Source organism: Orcinus orca, chromosome X (assembly GCF_937001465.1).
Source record: "Orcinus orca chromosome X, mOrcOrc1.1, whole genome shotgun sequence".
In the NCBI taxonomy this organism is placed as follows: Eukaryota; Metazoa; Chordata; class Mammalia; order Artiodactyla; family Delphinidae; genus Orcinus; species Orcinus orca.
In genome coordinates this window covers 114,701,619-114,720,406 of record NC_064580.1, presented here as the reverse complement: position 1 = coordinate 114,720,406, position 18,788 = coordinate 114,701,619, and the positions used below count along the sequence as shown (strand labels likewise).

General features: G+C 45.2%; 1 protein-coding gene across 3 annotated transcripts in view; it reads left to right on the top strand.

The window, feature by feature from the left end:
- Positions 1 to 18,014, top strand: part of HS6ST2 (heparan sulfate 6-O-sulfotransferase 2) — a 289,496-nt gene extending 271,482 nt beyond the window's left edge. For all 3 annotated transcript variants that reach the window (XM_012538948.3, XM_033416106.2, XM_049704962.1), the window contains one exon: positions 14,865 to 18,014. In XM_012538948.3, coding sequence (XP_012394402.1) covers positions 14,865 to 15,762 — 898 coding nt within the window. In that variant the 3' untranslated portion in view covers positions 15,763 to 18,014. The remainder of the gene's footprint in view (positions 1 to 14,864) is intronic.
- Positions 18,015 to 18,788: the final 774 nt, after the last annotated feature.

Sequence of the window (18,788 nt, the reverse complement as noted above, 5' to 3'; positions counted from 1 at the left end):
GGTTTCCCGGCCAACTGTGAGAGGGGGAGCTCTGCTTCCCAGCACCCCTGAAAATTCTGCCACCCAACGAGGCTAGCCCTGGTTGCATGTCCTATTAGGATGTTGCAGAAAGCTCTGCACCGCTTCACGCGAAATTCCTTTCATTCTCAAATAAATGAGCACAGTGGCATGAAGTAGCGAGACGAGTCTGGATGTCTAGACGTGGGTTTCAGACATAGGTAACTTGATTCCTTACTAGCTGTGTGACCTTTCACCTGTCTGTGCACTAATACCTGCATCTATGAAATGGACTGGACCTGTCTATTTCACAGGCATGTTGTAAAGATCTAATGAGAGAGAAAGAAAATGTGCTTTGTTAAAAAAAAAATCTTTGCGATAGAGAACTTTTCAGAAGAAGACAAAGAGAGTGTTATGCCTTCAAAAATGTTTGGAATAATAGCTCTTTAATCCTTGAAAATGACCTGAGAAATAGAAATATTTCAAATTATTTAAGAACCTCAAAGGTGACTCACTTGTCACCTGAACTATGCTTGGTACACTGAAATGCGGCAACACCGGCCTCTCCAAAATGTACCTGCCCATATTTCAACTGTCAACACATTTTCTCACCACACAGAAGGTGAAGGTTGCTGTGTTCTCCCCTCACACATTTCTTGTAACATCTTGACTCCTGAATGTTAAATGGGAAAGAGGTGGGGCAGGGAAACAAGAGGACTTCAAAAATAGCCCTAGGGAAATCAAACCTTAGTGTGTTCATGACTGATTCATGATTCTGGAAAGGAAAAGCAGTCTGATCAAAACCATCACCAAATGGCCTCATTTTAAATTCCTGTGCTTTCTTTGAGCATAAAGGATCAGGCATCCTGACTGAGACTATTGAAGCAGACTTTCACCGGCGTGCAGTAACCAGTCACCTGCAGGCTGTGAAATTCTCTCCTAAGTGAAGAGGGTGCAGCACTGCCCCTCAGGGGATGCCTCTCTAGAATGGAAATACTTCTGGTGATGCCAAGTACATGACACTTTGATGAATGGAGTTTTTCTAAGAACTTTCTTTCCATATCTAAGGTTCTGAACAGCCTAAGCTGAGAGAGTCCAGCAGGAAAAGGCAAGAGGAAAGGGGAGGTGTAGGACAGGGATGGTGAAGACTGGAGGACAACAGCGTCTAGCCATCATGAAGGACAAACAAAATTCTAACTAAGGGTGAGATTTGGGGCCTCAGTGAGGAAGTGTTTGAGGGGAAGGGGCCTTCTTCACCCTTTCAGGTGGTATTGCACGTGCAACAGTCTCTCCTGGCTAGGGAATGCCAACGCTGGGGCCGGAGGAGTGGCAGCAAGCCAGAGGCAGGGTAATGTTGGGAGTAAGAGGCCTGTGTGGCTTGGGGAATAATGCCCTTGAGCTCTGTTTAGTGGTGAATAATCTGAGAGGAGGAGCTGATGCACAGAGAGGTGGAAGAAGACAAAAAAGAATATCCTGGCCAATTCCAAGGCTTGATGGTAAATGTTCCATTAACTGGCCCACCAGTCTGCATTCCCATAAGGTGCTAGGCCCAGTGCTGAGATGGGAGACATGCCAAGGAGTCTTTTTTGTTTTAAAATAATGCTGTACATACTATTTGATTACCATCTTTTTTTTTTCCCCCACACCGCTTGGCTTGTGGGATCTTAGTTCCCTGACCAGGGATTGAACCCCTGCCACAGCAGTGAAAGCGCCAAGTTCTAACCACTGGACCACCACGGAATTCCCCCAAGTAGTCTTGACCTTTAAGGAATGTACAGCCCGGTTGGAAAGACAAAACAAGAGAAATAGACTGTTCAGACAGCCATTGGGGGCTTAATGTGCAACAGAGAATGGTAGGGAAAACAGAGAATTGGTAGTTAGGGGACTTGGGTTACGGTCCTAGACCTATTGCTGATGAGTTGTGTATCCTTGGGCAAGTCACTTCCTTTGTTTGAATTTCAAACTTCATCTGTAAAATGGTAGTTCTATATTTTGTCCTGTGTGAGGAACGAAAGATATAAGAGCAGTGAGTCATCCATCATTTCACATGAAACTTCTGATTGTTGTTGACCAGCCTTCCCTTTTTCCTTCCTTCCCTGCCCTCCTCTCTCCTCCCCTCCTTCCTTCCTTGTCCCAGGATATCAGTGGATTTTTTTTCAGATGACCTTTCTAAAAAACCATTGTGGGAAGGGGGATGTCATTTAGAGTAATCATCTGGGGCCTTCAATCCAACTTCCTGTGGGTCACTATGTCTGAGAATTAACCTTGATTCCAGGGAGAAAAGCCAAGCCCCGGGAGAAAGCTCTGTCGGTGGTTCCTGCAGCATGTAAATGAATCTGACTCCCCACTGACATGTCTTCAGAGTCAATGATTAATGGAAGATTCCGAGGGTGTTGCACCCTCAAGCATTTGCCTTCGATTAGAAAATCAGAGTCAGACATCTCTGTCTGAGCATTGACTTTTTTTTTACAACTTTATTAGAGTATAATTGCTTTACAATGGTGTGTTAGTTTCTGCTTTATAACAAAGTGAATCAGTTATACATATACATATGTTCCCATATCTCTTCCCTCTTGCGTCTCCCTCCCTCCCACCCTCCCTATCCCACCCCTCCAGGCGGTCACAAAGCACCGAGCTGATCTCCCTGTGCTATGCGGCTTACCACTAGCTCTCTGGCCATCATCAAAAAATCTAGAAACAATAAATGCTGGAGAGGGTGTGGAGAAAAGGGAACACTCTTGCACTGCTGGTGGGAATGTGAATTGGTACAGCCACTATGGAGAACAGTATGGAGGTTCCTTAAAAAGCTACAAATAGAACTACCATATGAGCATTGACTTCTAGTCCTTCTTTATGGCTTTCAAATCTTGCAGTGGAGAATAAGTGAGCTTCTAACCAAACAGAGGGGCTGCCTTTTCCTGAAGCTGGTTCCTGTTTGTCCGTCACCTTGAGCATGATCTTTGAAACTTGAGGAAGGAGTCAGTGACTTGGTTTCGGATCACGGCTCTGCCACAGACGGTTCATGTGACCCCAGGCAAGCCCCTATCTTTTATCTCTGGGCTCTGCTGTTCTCGTTTGTAAAATGATTGGACCAAATGACCTCCGAGGGGCTTGCCGGCCCTGCTATTCTGTGCGAAATATGGGTCTGTGGCCTTCACCTGTGGGTGCCGCCATCAGTGCCCGTCACGAGGGGTTCACTTTCACCAGGTGGGCCGGTTTACGCACACAGAACCTGGTTCTCCCCCATCTGGAGAGCAGCTCCCCACTCTGACTAGAAGATGGCCCCACCCCTTCTCAGAAAAATAGGGCTCCATCTGGCCCAAGATGCTGCTTGGAAAGTGCCACCTCAAAAGAGTTGCTAGGGAATTCCTTGGCGGTCCAGTGGTTCGGACTCCGCGCATTCACTGCCGTGGACCGGGTTCAATCCCTGGTCGGGGAACTAAGATCCCGCAAGCTGTGTGGCGAGGCCTAAATAAATAAATAGAGTTTCTACTCTGTCAAAAACTGTGGGATGTCTGTGCTTTCACCAACCAAAATGGAACCAGGACTTCTATTTCCCAACATCTGTCACTGTCTGTTTTCACACACTGTAAGTTTTCCCACTCTGGTGCATTTTGGACAGGTACAAAAGTATCTTTTCCCCAGGACTCGGGTCATTCCAGTGCGATACTCAGTTGTAAACTGGAGAAGCAGCCTGTGACTGGGCAGCGGCTAAGGAGGGCACCACTGCTTCCAGAGAAGGTCCTCTTTTGCCTTAGAGGGGAAACACGGTTATCCAGTCTCTTATCTACTCAAAATCATTCTTTCTGCTCCAGCACAATCTCTCTGTCTTTGGTGCCCCTTCCTGTACTCACTCCAGCGTGACGTGGGATCCTTTTTTGAGGCAGGGAGGTCAGATGGGGAATTAGTGAGTTCGTTTTCCGTTTCCAGTGTTATCACTGTGAGGAAGCCAGGCTGGGCCTGGTGCTGTGTATAATGCTCATTTCCACACACATGCAGCACAGCCGCGTTATCCAGTAATTGTGACTCTTGCAGCCTGAATACCTGCAGAGAAAAAACAGCTCTCCCAGGGGAAAGGAGGCACGACCCTGCCAGCCCTGGAAATTCTGAATGGCTCCCGGTCTTCACAGTTTAAATGGTAAACGAGGTCTGTTTTCCCCACAAAAGCCAGGGTTTGCGCCTCATCTCTCTCAGCACCTTACAACAATATTAGAGCTCATTAACATCAACCCAGGACACGAGAAGGGCAGCCTTCATCGAGGGGGAAACTTTTCCCTGTGCTGTTCTGGAAAATAGCACGATGCTGAGAGCAGGCATTTATCCCCACCAGTTCTCCTCTAACGATTTCTCCAAAGCACACCCGAGGTGCCGGCTCAGAATGACCTTAAATGCTATTTGTTGATGGCCTACCATCTGCAAAAGGCCTGTTACTTGAGTCCCTGTCTTTGGGGAAGTCCCTAAAGCAAGGATCCCAAGGGGCTCCAGATTTCTCACAATCTGGAGATGGCAGGGGAGCCAGCTCTCTGGTTTCCTCATCTGTGCGATGGGTAGTGGGGGCCCCCAGCTCTGCTGTGCTCACGTCCCATCGCTCTGAGGGGCTCGCAGAAACCACGGACCCAGCCCCTCCTCTCACATCCTGGCACATCCAACCGCCCTCCTCCTGAAACTTCCTGCTCTGGCCAGGCCAGTTGTGCCCTTGGCCTGTAGCTCCTTAGGCTGTGCTCAGTGCCCAGGTCCAAGTGGGGATGTACAACCCAGAGAGAGCACAGTAGCTGCAGGCTCAGATACACCTGGCCAAAGACCAAATAGGGCACCATCAGCCAGGGCGGAGGGCAGGAGTCTGGGCTCAGGAGTCACACGGACCTGACAGACAGTCATTAGCCAGCTTTGTGATTTTAGGAGGACTGGATAACATCTTTTAGCTGAATACCCTAATCTGTACAGCAACAACAGTTATAACAATGACAACAATAGTAACTAACATTTGTGCGGTGCTGGCTTCCAAGCTCGGTTCCAAGAACTTTATATATATCACCCATTTTATCTTCACTGACACCCACGACAAGAGATACCAAGGTCGCTTATCCAAATAGCAAGGCATCAGCCATGGTGGTCCCAGGGGAGGCATTTAGACATTTGTCCCGACTTCCTCCTGTCCCCTGGGGGGTGAAGTTTACCCCTTTTCACCTCTGCCCGCTCTTTTGGAGGAAGGAAGAAAACCAACCCCTCTCCCTGGCTGCCCCAGATGCCAACCGTCAGGGGATGACAGTTTGCCAGGGGGATGCCACATGGAAACACTCAGGAAGCTGAGAAATACCATGTGGGGAGGGAGAAGGCAGGAAGCCTGAGTCTGTTAATCAGTGGCAGAACTGGTCTCCATGGGACATAGATAGATCATACCCCTTCACACTGAAAGGGTTTTTCTCTAAAAGTTCTTTCCACCTCAGAACCACACTGAGTATTAATGATCCGAGACTCACAGAGTAATTTTAGAATGCAGAACATTTCAGGGGGCAGTGTAAGCTGCAAAACTTTTCATGCTGCCAAGCAGTTGCATGGACTCTGGGTGAAGTCTGGTAACTTATGGGTCATAAGGCTTGGAATTTCACATCTTGTTAAAAATCTCAGCTTTCTCACTGTTTGCAAAAGTCCTTAGATTTATGTACTTTGGAGTCTACTGGGCTTTGGGAAGGAGGAGAGCTAGATTTCCTTTAAAAAGAAGTAAATATCACCAGGACTTATTGTGTGAAGAGTTCCACGTTGGGTTTGAATTTACAGACATAAGAAATCTTCTTTTCTTCCCTTTCACCGAATAAGAAACCATCATTCTCCTGCCTTGTAAAAGAAAGAAAAGAAGAATGGCATAGAAAAACATCCTTCTGTTTAAGGAAATCCCATTTGTGCTTCGTTGAATGTTCCCTCACAATACACACAGGCTAACCTTCAGTTAACCAGAGGGGGGGAAAAACAATTAATTAAGGCATTGATTAAGGTGTTATTTTACATACACAGAACTGCTCCCTTGGGTGAGGTGTGAAGAATAGCAGAAAACTCCCTGCAAGGAGAACTGGATGGCTTATTTGGGGGGTGTGAGAACTTCAGCCTTTTCCGAGTTGGTTTTATGTCCAGTAGATGCTTTTCCTGGAATGCCTGTGTACCACTAAGGACTCTAAGTCAACCCATTCAAAGAGCCAGTGAAAGTCGTGGTTGTCTTATAGATCAGTGGGCTCCCAAGGATTGGTCCTTTTCCCCACCTCTCCTGGGTTGCCCGGGAGAGCCTGGCCTAGTTGTGAGCATCAGCTTGAAGGAGAAAAAGAGAGAAATTCAGCATCCAGATCATTTAGGTCTTCCTAGTGTTGTGAAGACAATCAAGTGATCGTAAGTAATGCACTTTACGTGACTGTAAGGGCTCACTCTTCTCACTAGACCGAACATGACTACTAAGCCACAAGACTGTTTTGACAAATGTACCAAAGACAACACATCTAAATGAGCATCCACCCACTTCAAAGTTGTCCCCTCTTCAAGTCCCACACTTCTTTTTAAAAAAAGTTTTTTAAAGGCCATGAGAATTCACTGTTCTTTTTAAAATTAATTAATTGATTTGTTTTGGCTGCGTTGGGTCTTCGTTGCTGTGTGCGGGCTTTCTCTAGCTGTGGCGAGCGGGGGCTACTCTTCATTGCGGTGCGCGGGCTTCTCGTTGCGGTGGCTTCTTTTGTGGAGGAGCATGGGCTCTAGGTGCACGGGCTTCAGTAGTTGTGGCACACGGGCTCAGTAGTTGTGGCGCACGGGCTTGGTTGCTCTGCAGCATGTGGGATCTTCGGACCAGGGCTCGAACCCTTGTCCCCTGCATTGGCAGGCGGATTCTTAACCACTGCGCCACCAGGGAAGTCCCAAGTTCCACACTTCTTTTATGAGGCTGCTGCCACTGCTGATCACAGCATTTATGGGACTCCTCTTTGGGGACTGCTGGTATATGAGTCGCACAAGAAAAGCAGTTAAAATGGTAACCCCAGGGCTTGGGGGGTCCAATCTCATCAGAGGCATATTTGCCTTTGAATCATTTAACTATACTTTCGTTTCATCTGTGTTCCTATATTCATGTTGTTTGATCTGCAAGCCATCCTCCTTGCTTTGACCGAGTTGTTTACATGCAATGGGAGGACCCGTGCAGTTGGTTTAGACATCACTAACCAAGGAAGGAGACCAGACCTTCGGCATTAATGACCCAACGTCATGTACAGCCCCCCTCCCAAGTCTACTTAGGACCACCAACCACAGTTCTTATTTCTGTACCACTCATCATTACTCCAAGGATAAGATGTGCAAAGGCTGAACTTCAAAAATAAAACACAAAACTAAGCTACAGGTATACCAAAATGTTCAGTCCTATTGATTTGGGCTAAGAATTTGTTTCCTTTCTTAAATTAACTTTTTATTGATCACTCCTATGACCTTAACTTGTACAGTTTTGCTGGTCTTCTTCCATAAAAAAATGGCTTTAATATTTATTTCCACTTTGAGTGGTGCAGGAAAAACCTTATTGTGGCCTTTTGTGAACCAGTGGCCTTAAAGGAAAGTAAATGTTTACAGCATAATCCTCATAACTTTGCTCAGGCCAAGTTCCCTGGGCTTTCCCTGGACAGCAATGGGCATCCTTAGACTTGTTTTGTCATGCTTTTCCCTCTTGGGGTCACTTGTCCACACTCTGGGCACTCCTGGGATCTCTGAGGGACTTTTGATATCTGAAGCCACATGCCTAGGACAGTGGTTCTCATACTCGAGCACACGTCCATCAGAATTTCCCAGAGGGCTTGTTAAAACAGATCGCTAGGCTCCAGCCCCTGAGTTCCTGCTTCAGTGGGTAGACCCAAGAATGTGAATTTCTAACAATTTATGAAGTGATGCTGCTGCTGCTGCTTGATTCTGGGGCCGCAATTTGAGAACCACTTCCTTAGCTTGTTCATAGGAGCAGAAGTCCTAGGTTTGTGTCCCAGCAGTAGGATGGGAAGAATCCAGGTTCTAGAGTCAAAGAGAAACTGGTTCGTGTCTGAGCATCCCTACTTTAACTTGTGACACTGGGTCAAATCATATCTGTTAGTCTCAGCTTCTTCATCCTTAAAATGGGAATAATAATATCTGATTCACAGTATTGTTGGGAGTTAATGTGTAAGTGCCAGGCACGAAGGCTCTCAGCTCCTGGCTATGCAGTTGGTGTAAGGAAATGCCTGCTCTCTGCAGTCAGATGCTTCCCCTTCTTGAGGGTCAGTGGGCTCTTCCAGGCACGGTTTATTGTGCCATCCTAGGTAATTAACCGACACAAAGACAGGAGCTACTAAAAATACAGGCCTTCAGCCCAGGAATATTCCTTGCAGTTAGGTTGATTCCCAAGAGCTACTTGCAATTTGTGACTTGTGGGCAAATCTTTGCCTCTCAGGGCCTTGATTTCTTCAGCTGTAAAGTGAAGACTTTGATTTAGATGATTTGCCATCTCAAAGGTTTCTTCTTGCTCTGCCAAGTCTCGAATTCTGTGACTTAGAACTCAGGTACTTATTTCAGAATAATCTCTTTCAATGAAAATGAAAACTGTATGGTTCTTGTTTTTATCCATTTACTTACTCTTAATATCCTTAAACTTCCCAGCCTTCTTTAACATTGGGCTACTACACAGAAAGCCAGGGACAACTGCTAAATATAACTAGATCTCCTTCATAGCTAAAGCGCCTTAAAATGTTCCGGCACAGGTGTAAAATGGTATATCTGTTATTTAATACTGACATCTAGTGGTTTTTCCTTATCAAAGAACATGATAGGCATTTTCCCATTAGCTCATGGTACGCTCTGCTGCTTCTGCTACAGCCATTCATTCAACAATCTTTTATTAATCACTTATTTTATGTCAAACATTGTGCCAGGCCCAGAGGAGCTCATGTTGATAAATGCTACTCACTCCCTACCCTTCCAGAGCTCATAGTCCAATGGGTGAAGCAGACAAATCACTAGACTATTACAGCCCATGGTGATAAATGCTACAATAGGAGAATACCAGCACAGCTGGAACAGAGGAATACCAGGGCAGTTAACTCTGCCCAGGAAGGTCAAGGAAAGTGGAAGAGGCAATCTTTGGAGAGTTGAGTCTTGGAGGTTTCCAGGTAACGTACACAGGACAGATCGAAGCCCTTCCAAAGAGTAGGCACTCCATATACAAAGGAAAAGGGCCTGTAGGATCTTTGCCTGGGACCAATTTGGAATATTAAGATTACATTTGCATACTTGGAATGTAGCGTATAGAGCAGGGTTTCTCAACCTTGGCACTACTGATAATTAGTCAATAGTCTGCATTGTAGGCTGTTTAGCAGCATCCCTAGACTCAACCCACTAGATGCCAGTAGCACCTGACCCCCAGTTGTGACAACCAAAATGTCTCCAGATATTTCCAAAGGTCCTAGAGTCAGGGAAGGGAAGTGGAGGGGGCGATGCAAAATTACACATGGTTGAGAAAGACTTGTGTAGAGATAAGGCTGGAGAGAAAGAAATGTTGTTGCCAGGTCCCACAAGGCTGTGTCTGGCATGTGGAAGAGCTTGAACTTCATGTCATAATTGATAGGGAGCCATTAAGAGGTCTTAACTAGGGAGTGGTAGGTCAGATGCGTGCCATATGGGGGTGTGGAATGGATGTGAGGCTGGAGACAAGGAGGTGGCCAGGACGCTGATGCAGTGATTGAGTAGAGACGTGATGAGTGCCTAACTCCAGGCAGTGGTAAAAGGATGGATTTGTGAGCTCTTAAGAACTAGAATCAGCAGGCCTTAGGGAAAATTCAGACGTTGGAGGTAAGTGAGATAGAGAAGTCAAAGACGGCCTCCAGGTTTCTTGCTTGGACAGCTCTTTCTTCTTTGCTGTTTTTCCACAATTGCTTACCAATGACACATAAAAGTTGGCCTAGACTTGTAGAGGGTGGCAAACCTTTCACTGTGTCCTGCCTGTCGAGAAACCATGGGCATACAAAGGCACCAAACAATGGTCTTTAAATCGACTTGGGTAACTGAGGGGGTCAACTCGGGTAACTGAGGGGGAGTCATGACTGTAAAGATGTGACACCTGGTCATCTTAATGAAATGACATGGTTGGTCACAAGATATTCCTGTCCAATCACTACTAACTGAAACATACTAACTGAAACATACTAACTGAAACATACTAACTGAAACAGGCTGAGTGTGATTTTTCTGTGGCTGAGCTTGGCTCACTCGTTTAAAATTAAATCAGACCATTCAGCAGCACCCTTCGGGTTTATGTCAACTCGAAGGGAGATTTCCAGCAGCTACCAAAGATCTGCTCTCACCTGCATCTTGTTCTGTTTTAATCAATGCCTGGATCCAGGCATTGCCAGAAGAAAAGAAGAAGATATGGTGAAGATATTGGGCGATATGATCAGAATCCAGATGCGTTTTGACAGGCTTAGACTTCCTCTACCAAGAAGTTAAACAGGGCCACAAACAAACTGCATCGGTTCTGGACAAAGGAGATTGGGTTTCCAAATGGCCTGTGTGTAAAAGAATGCAAGAAGGTCGTTGACAGCGTGTCAGTGCTGTGGCACGTCTGCCAGAAAGGCTGATGAGGCCACGTGAAGAGAAATGGTGTCAAGAATGAGGGGGGAGATAGACTGTCCCTACTTGTTCCTTGTCAGACTGTGCCTAGAGGGCATGTTCCAATAAAGTGGAATATATTCAGAGGCAAACAAAAGGATAGTGAGGGGACCTGAAGCAGTGGAGAGAACAGTTGAAAACCATATTTAGCATGAAGAAAAGAAACCTCGGGGTACTGGAATGCTGTCTTCAAATACCTGAAGCCACACTTGTGGAATTAAAAACCGATCCTAAGTAAGTCCTCAAGGTCTGAAACTACCACGTTTTGGTGACAACTCCACATCCGAAGCCCAGATCACTGTCTGAGGCTCTGTCTGTCCATTCAGCCAGAGACCTGGGAGGCCTCCTCACCCCTCCTTCTCTCTCTCCCCTATATTCATTTTGTCACTAAGTCTTGTTACTTTGACCTCCTAAATCTCTCTAGTCTGCTCCCTCTTCTTCTGTCTTGTTTTCTATAGTAACCTCAACTCATTTCCCCAATTCCACATACCATATACAGTGATCTTTCTAAAACGCAGACCTCATCATGTTACTCCCTTGCCTAAAACCCTTTAAAAAGGCCTCCCTGTTGCCTTCAGAAGTCTAATTCTTTTCTTTTTCCTTTTTGGCCATGCCACGTGGCTTGCGGGATCTTAGTTCCCTGACCAGGGATTGAACCCAGGCCCTCGGCAGTGAAAGCGTGGAGTCCTAACCACCGGACCACCAGGGAATTCCCAGAAATCTAACTTCTTTAATGTGGCATCTGAGGCCTTCCACGACCCGGTCCGTAACTACCTCTCCATCCTCCATTCCGGTCACTGGCCCGTAATTCCCAGTAAGACGTTTCCTGTGCCCTTCCTCCACACACAGCAGGCTAGTTTATGCCTCTGTGCCTTTGCTCATGCTGACCTTTCTGCCTCATACTCCATTCTGCTCTTTTTGCCTCATCTAATTCTTCCTTGTTTTTCAAAATAAAGCTACAGAAACTCTTCCTCTATCATTAGACTAGGCTGAGAATCACTGCAAGGTGCTTTCTTTGTGCCTTGTCCCTGCTCCAGTCATTAATAGCACATTAGAATGGAATGCTCCACTAGGGGCCCCGAGTCTTAGCCCTCTAGGCATCCCCAGGACCTCTCTCAGTGCCAGGCACACAGGTGCTTGAACAGAACTGAGCTCTGGAAGAGTGCCACCCATGTTTCTGTGCCTATTTGCCTCTCCACTCACTGCGCCATTGGCTTGGGCTTTCATATCCTCAGTTGCTCTGGGTGGGGAGACGGCTTCTCTGACATTTCCCTGACAGCTCTTCACTCAGAATAATGAGCATCCTCGATCCTTTGCCCAACAAAACCTTCCAGGGGTTATTCTCACCTGCCTTCCCACCTCCAACACATTATGCCATTTGGGAGGCCACTGGACAGTCTTGGAGACCCACCCTTCAGCGGACCTTCCTTTTCATCCAGGGGATCTTTTTCCAAGCAGCATCAAGTGTTTCCAGTTGAGGCAGTCTGGCACCCCGGGCCTATTTTCCCTGGAAGAAGGGGGCTGCTGGCAATCACTGACTCTCCAGAGCTATTGGCATCTGAGTGGAGGGCAGCTCTCATCACTAGCACGTGTGCGTGCACGCGTGTAGACGCCTCTAATTTCTCTGCTGCTGTGAAAATCCCTACAGTGTGGAGACCGAGGCTGCGCACCTTGGACGGCTCTCCTCTCATAACGGCACTAGGAGACCTTCATCTGGGAGGAGTCGCACATCCATAACATGAGAGCGTCTGTGAATGTCTGCCTCTGCCTTCCTGTGCTGCCTCTCTCTCTTTCCACATGGGGATGGTGCTTTGGTCCAGACACTAACCCTACTGGTTGCGATCTGTCTACTCTGAAGGACAAGGGAGAGATTTTAGGTAGGAGAGCCGCAGGCTTGCACAGGGGTGCGCTCTAGAATTTACCAGAAGATGTCACTGTAGGCTTAAACCAGTAAAACAGAGGACTGTCAGCTGAGCATGAAGGTGACTCCATCATGGGGGTTTAAAACACCCATTTATGATGCATGCCTGGAAAAGCTGGTTGAAAGACTAATCCAAATGTGTCACTGCACTTCATAAATGTCTTTTTTTTCCCAAATAAGCAGACTAATTGCCACAAAGCTATGGCCTCAGGCCTAGCATAAAGGCTTGATAAATCCGTACTGAAGGAATGAATGAATGAATACCAAAGCTAGGAGTGGAAGGGCAGAGCCCATGGGAACAGCAGTCACCTTTGTTGGTCAAGGAGGCTACTGGGGAACAAAAGCTGCTACTCGTTAGCAGTGGGTCTCTACAGAGATGAATTTGAGTGGCACCAGCAAAGTCAGGTCCCAGGAAAAGCACTGAGAGAGGTGAAGGTCATCTTGGCCCCCTCTCCGGCCTCACTCCCCAATGCTTCTCCTGTGCCCCATGCTTGTTTATGCCAGAAAATCATAGAAGGTGATTTTTAAAATTTTCTATAATTTTTGCCAGACACTTAGATTCTCCAGAGTTTTTAATATAATGAGGCATGGCCTTCCCAGTTCCAAACTCTTCCCCCCTCTTCCCGAGATAGTTCATTAAAGAAGTAATTAAAGGAGTTATGAAGATTCTGCTTTGTGCCTGGTACAAAGCTGAAATGGACGAGATAAGAGTTGGAGAAGAATGCCTAAAGCCCCTGCCCTGGAAAACCTAGTTTAAGCAGAAATACAAACAACTGATTGCAATTCAGTATCAAAAGTGTTTTCACAAAGGTTCAAGTGTGGAAGTGACACTGAGGAAGAGGTGATGGCTGGCAGCAAGGGGTGGGATACATTTTCTCAGAGAAGAGATAGTACTTGGACTGGAACTCGAAGGATGCCTAGAATTTTTCAGTTAAAGAAGGAAGGTCACGCCAGGCAGAGGAAACACCATGCACAGAACAGGCACACGGGATATAGATCCCAAGGTGCCTTCGTTGCTCAAAGCCCAAGACTTGGGAGGAGAGTCTGCTCAGAGGATATCAGCCACCAGACTCAGAGAACCACCATCCCTCAGATGGGAATGAATAAACTTCAGAGAAGCTGCAAGCCATTCTCCAGGTTTCTTTGCAGAAACTAAATGTTAATATTCAGCGTTTATTGTTGTCTTCCTTCCACGATAGGCTGGCTCATCTATGACCTCGTCCTTTATCCACTGAACGTGAGTGGAAGCTCATTTATTATGAAAGCACAACTGCTGAGTTGCTTTTCCCCGATCACATTATAAGCTGGGATGCTTCTGGGGTGTGTGTGTGCGGGGGGGGTGTGTGCACGTGTGTGCGTGCACCTGCTGTGTATGGGTGTGTGTGGGTGTGTGGTTTCAATGTTTCCTAGTCTGCTATTTGAGCAAAGAACTTGATCAGTTTGCAGCTTTAAATTGAAGACAGCCACACAGCAAAGCCTCCACACATGCTGACATCAGGGTGTCCTTTCTGTGGGTAAAGAGAAGGGGCATTTTGGAGCTGATAGAGTTAACTTGCCTCTGCTGGGAATATTAGCACGTGAGCAAAGGCTGAAACCAAGGTAGTAGCTTATATATATGCCATTGGCAGCTACCATATCTATTTCAGTCAGTGACTAACCACAATGTCCATTTCTGGAGGCCCCCCGGCTGCGCTGCGTATCTCCACATTCCACTGCCGTCACGTAGGAGCCATGATGTTATGACAACAGCCAGAATCAAAAGCATCATATCACACACTCTTTCAATGAAGTTTTGTTCTTTAATAAGATATCCCGATTAGGCTAGATATTAGAAAAATGCTTTTGTGTATTTAGTAAGAAAGATTAGGACTTGAACTCACTTGTCAACCTCGTATCACTTCAGTGAAATCATGTGTTTCCACTGAGTCTCCGTTTCACGATCAGTTAATGGGGGTTTGGGGGTGGGGAGTATGAAATAAATGAGGTCATTGGGAGGACTTTGTCATTGGTTGGAGAGAGAGAAAAGCAGGGAAAGGAGGGGAGGGGAGGGGAGTTTCCGCGGATGTAGTGCTTTAGCTGCAGTACCAGCGAATTGGGTGAAAAATGAGCTCTCTGGACTGGCTAGTGGGACTCAGAGAGAGGACGATAGCACAGTTCACAGGACAACTGCCACCAGATCGCCATCATTTCCCTTTTGCCTTCCTTCCTGACCAGTGAACATCACATATGCCATGCACCTCCCGGACTCCACTTATGTCACCCGAATCCCTGACCGTTGGCCTTTGTGCTTTGTCCATAGGAACTTCCACTACATCACCATCCTCCGTGACCCAGTGTCCCGGTACCTGAGTGAGTGGAGGCATGTCCAGAGAGGGGCGACATGGAAAGCGTCCCTACATGTCTGCGATGGAAGGCCCCCAACCTCCGAAGAGCTGCCCAGCTGCTACACTGGAGACGACTGGTCTGGCTGCCCCCTGAAAGAGTTCATGGACTGTCCCTATAACCTAGCCAACAACCGCCAGGTGCGCATGCTTTCAGACCTGACCCTCGTCGGCTGCTACAACCTGTCGGTCATGCCCGAAAAGCAGAGGAACAAGGTCCTCCTGGAAAGCGCCAAATCGAATCTGAAGCACATGGCGTTCTTTGGCCTCACCGAGTTTCAGCGGAAGACCCAGTATCTGTTTGAGAAAACCTTCAACATGAACTTTATTTCGCCGTTTACCCAATATAACACCACTAGGGCCTCTAGCGTAGAGATCAATGAGGAAATCCAAAAGCGTATTGAGGGACTGAATTTTCTGGATATGGAATTGTACAGCTATGCAAAGGATCTCTTTTTGCAAAGGTATCAGTTTATGAGGCAGAAAGAGCATCAGGAAGCTAGGCGGAAGCGTCAGGAACAACGCAAATTTCTGAAGGGAAGGTTCCTTCAGACCCATTTCCAGAGCCAGAGTCAGGGCCAGAGCCAGAATCTGAGTCAGAATCCGAGTCAGACCCCAAACCTAAATGCCAGTCAGAATGTGACTCAGAATCTGATTCCGAATCTGATTCAGAATCTGACTCAGAGCTCGGGTCAGAATCCGAGCCCGAAGGAGAATCGGGAAAGCCAGAAGCAGAGCCCTGGCCAAGAGCAGAGCGATGGCAACACCAGCAATGGCACCCATGACTACATAGGCAGTGTAGAGAAATGGCGCTAAATGGCTCCCAAAGGCTTTTGCACACTTCTCCCAAAGCGCCAGTCAAAATAGGGCAAGTCTTCAAACATGAGAGTGTCCAAACACATCCTGCTTCCTTAAGTTTGGAAGTTACAAAAGTTAAGATGTTGCCTTTACAGTTGCCTTTCAATTCAGTGTTCTACTGTGCGTGGGTAAAACAAATTTCAATATGTAATTAAATTGTCTTTTTTTTCTTTTTTGTTCGTGGGGAATTTATAAAATCCAAAAGGCAAACCAGACTCATCAGAAATTGCTGTTTAGATATTTTCAGAAATTCTTAAATTAGTCATAGAGACAAAATGAAAACATAAAATGTGGCCGTTTAACTTATAGCTAAGAAATGGACTTTACATTATTCATGATACACTGTTGAAACCCAGTCTTGGAAGCAAACATTTTTTTCCAGGGGTAAGCATGAATATAACACAAAAGAAACTAAAATTAAACACGAACCTGTTCATTTTCTTCTGATTTTAACAAGGAATCTATTTTAAAAGAATAAGAACTGATGGTAGAGTTTACCAAACTGTAGAAAATGAAAAACTTCTCTCCCAAACATGGGTAGTTTTATGTAAAAATATTGGCTTTCGAGTAGAACGGGACTCATATCTTGTTATTTCAGAGATGTTTAAAATTTTAAACTTTTTCTGCCTTCTACTATTTAAAGGTTTTAAACAGGGTGTATCTCATATTAAATAAAACACTTTTTCCAAATGGAGTACCAATGCAAAGATCTAATTTCCAGATGATTTCTGGGCACTGTAATTTCAACAATTCTGGACTCTTTTTGGCACTGCTTCTCATTCATTTTAAAGCTTCTCCGAGTTGTGCTCATTCCAAACTAACCCGTTTTAGAATCTTTCTTCATCATCTAAATGGTGTGTTGCTGAATTCATTGTGATAATATAATCCTGGATTAAAGTCGGGACTTTCTTTCTGTAGAATTGTCTTATCAATGTTTGTGTAGTGAGGTCCTTATCAAGAAACTCTTGAACAGGATAATGTGTCTTAAAATATTGCTCAAGTTATTATTCTTGATCAGATAGAATTAAACCTGAATGTGAATGAATTGTTATTTACTTTTTGTGCATTTTTATTGTAATGTTTCCAGTTGGGCTGGCTATTTTCTAGCCCATTAGTTCTTTTTCATGTTGACAGAGTATAGACAATTACAAGAGAAAAAACAAGGCTAGAAGAAGCACTAGGATAGTCAGCATTATTCAGTAACACCAAAAGCTTTACCTCCATACTTTGGGTGAACCGTGTACCAGGTTTTGTTTTGAGAAAACAAAAGGCAGGAGTGTTCTGCATTGAGGTTAAACATCAGAAGCATATGGATTGAAGAAAGTGATTTGGTATTGGAAGTCTGTGCAGAAATACTTTTAGGGTATCAACTGCGAATTGCGCAGGGCACAAGGAAGGATGTAACCCACCGTGCAAGCAGGCATCCTGATTCTGGGCAGTTTCCATTTTACGGGTTTTGCTATCCTTTCATAAGGACTTATGCTAAGCCCCTGGCTGTCAATCAAAAAGGCAACTGGAAGTGGCATTTATGTTTTCACGAGGGACATGCTTAGAAGTGTGACCATAAAGTCACATCTTGTACAATCTGCTCATTTGCATGATCTAGTTTCATCTGTAATAATAAGGCCACAAGCTGGACAAGAAGCTGAGTACTTGGTTAAAAAATAAATGTTCTTGACTCTGCACTTGTATCAGTAGATCTAAATTTTGTTTTGTCCGACAGTATCGCAGTCCTGGGAATCTGAGAACTGGAAAACTGAAAGGAAAAAAATTTTCAAAATCCAAAACATCTTGAAGTCAAACTGTTTTAGAGTGAAACTATTTTGTGTACTTTGTGTTTTTAAACTAATGATTCTGTAGATCACTGTGGTATTTCAATTTTGTTTTGTTTTGATTGATATTGTTTGCTCTTAAAACTGATAGGTACTGCTGGAAAGCAGGTTGAAGCCCGAGCCAGTGGAAAAGCTTGTTACAGAAAAAAATATTTTGTGTTATTGCTGTGGTGTGCATGGTTTGCAGAGGTTAAGTGCATTTTCTCTGTCTATACTGATTTATTGTATATAGGGGACGTTATAAATATACATTTTGGTCACCATCATGTAAATCCCATGATTTTGACTGTAAACATCTTTCCACTGGTGTAGCTTTACAAACCATTCACTGATTTTTGTGTAATTTAACAATAGATATGAAATAAACTTTAAATTACAGGCTCTGAGTAATTTCGTGATTTCAAGGTTTGCAGCCACTAGACATTATGACATCACAGAGAGAATTTTCTTTTCTCAAGGAGTTTCTTTTTGTCCTCTCAGCCACCAGGTATGGAAATGAGATGAGCCATTCTAATCTAGCACACCCAAATGGCCTTAATTTTGGGTGCTTCCTTCTGGGAGCCCGCAGCGTGTCCTCCTTTGAATAAAACAAAGTTGTCAATGAAAGACAAAGTTGAGTGTGCATTTTAGTCAGCTTGGGCTGCTATAACAAGATACCATAAACTGGGTGGCTTATCAACAACAGAAACTTATTTCCTACAGTTCTGGAGGCTGAAAGTCTGAGCTCAGGTGGCCAGTATGGTCGGGTTCTGATGAGGGCCCTCTTCTCAGTTGCAGAAGTCTGTCTTCTTGCTGTGTCCTCATATCACAGAAAGTAGCTAGCTAACTCTCTGGCTTTTTCTTATAAGGGCACTAATCCCATTCATGAGGGCTCTGCCCTCATGACCTAATCACCTCCCAAAGACCACACCTCCACATACCATCACACTGGGATTAGAGTTTCAACATATGAATTTGGTGGAGACAAACATTCAGTCCATTATGCTATGCAAATGAAATATGTGAGTGTTTTAATTTAAAAATTATTAAAGGAGATACTCGCACATCTAAGCACATGTTGAAAAGAAAAATAGCACTTTTATTTTTTAATCTATCCCCTCTGTCTAGGATAGACGTTAAAGGTGAGCATTAAAGTATTGGCTTTTAAAGTTA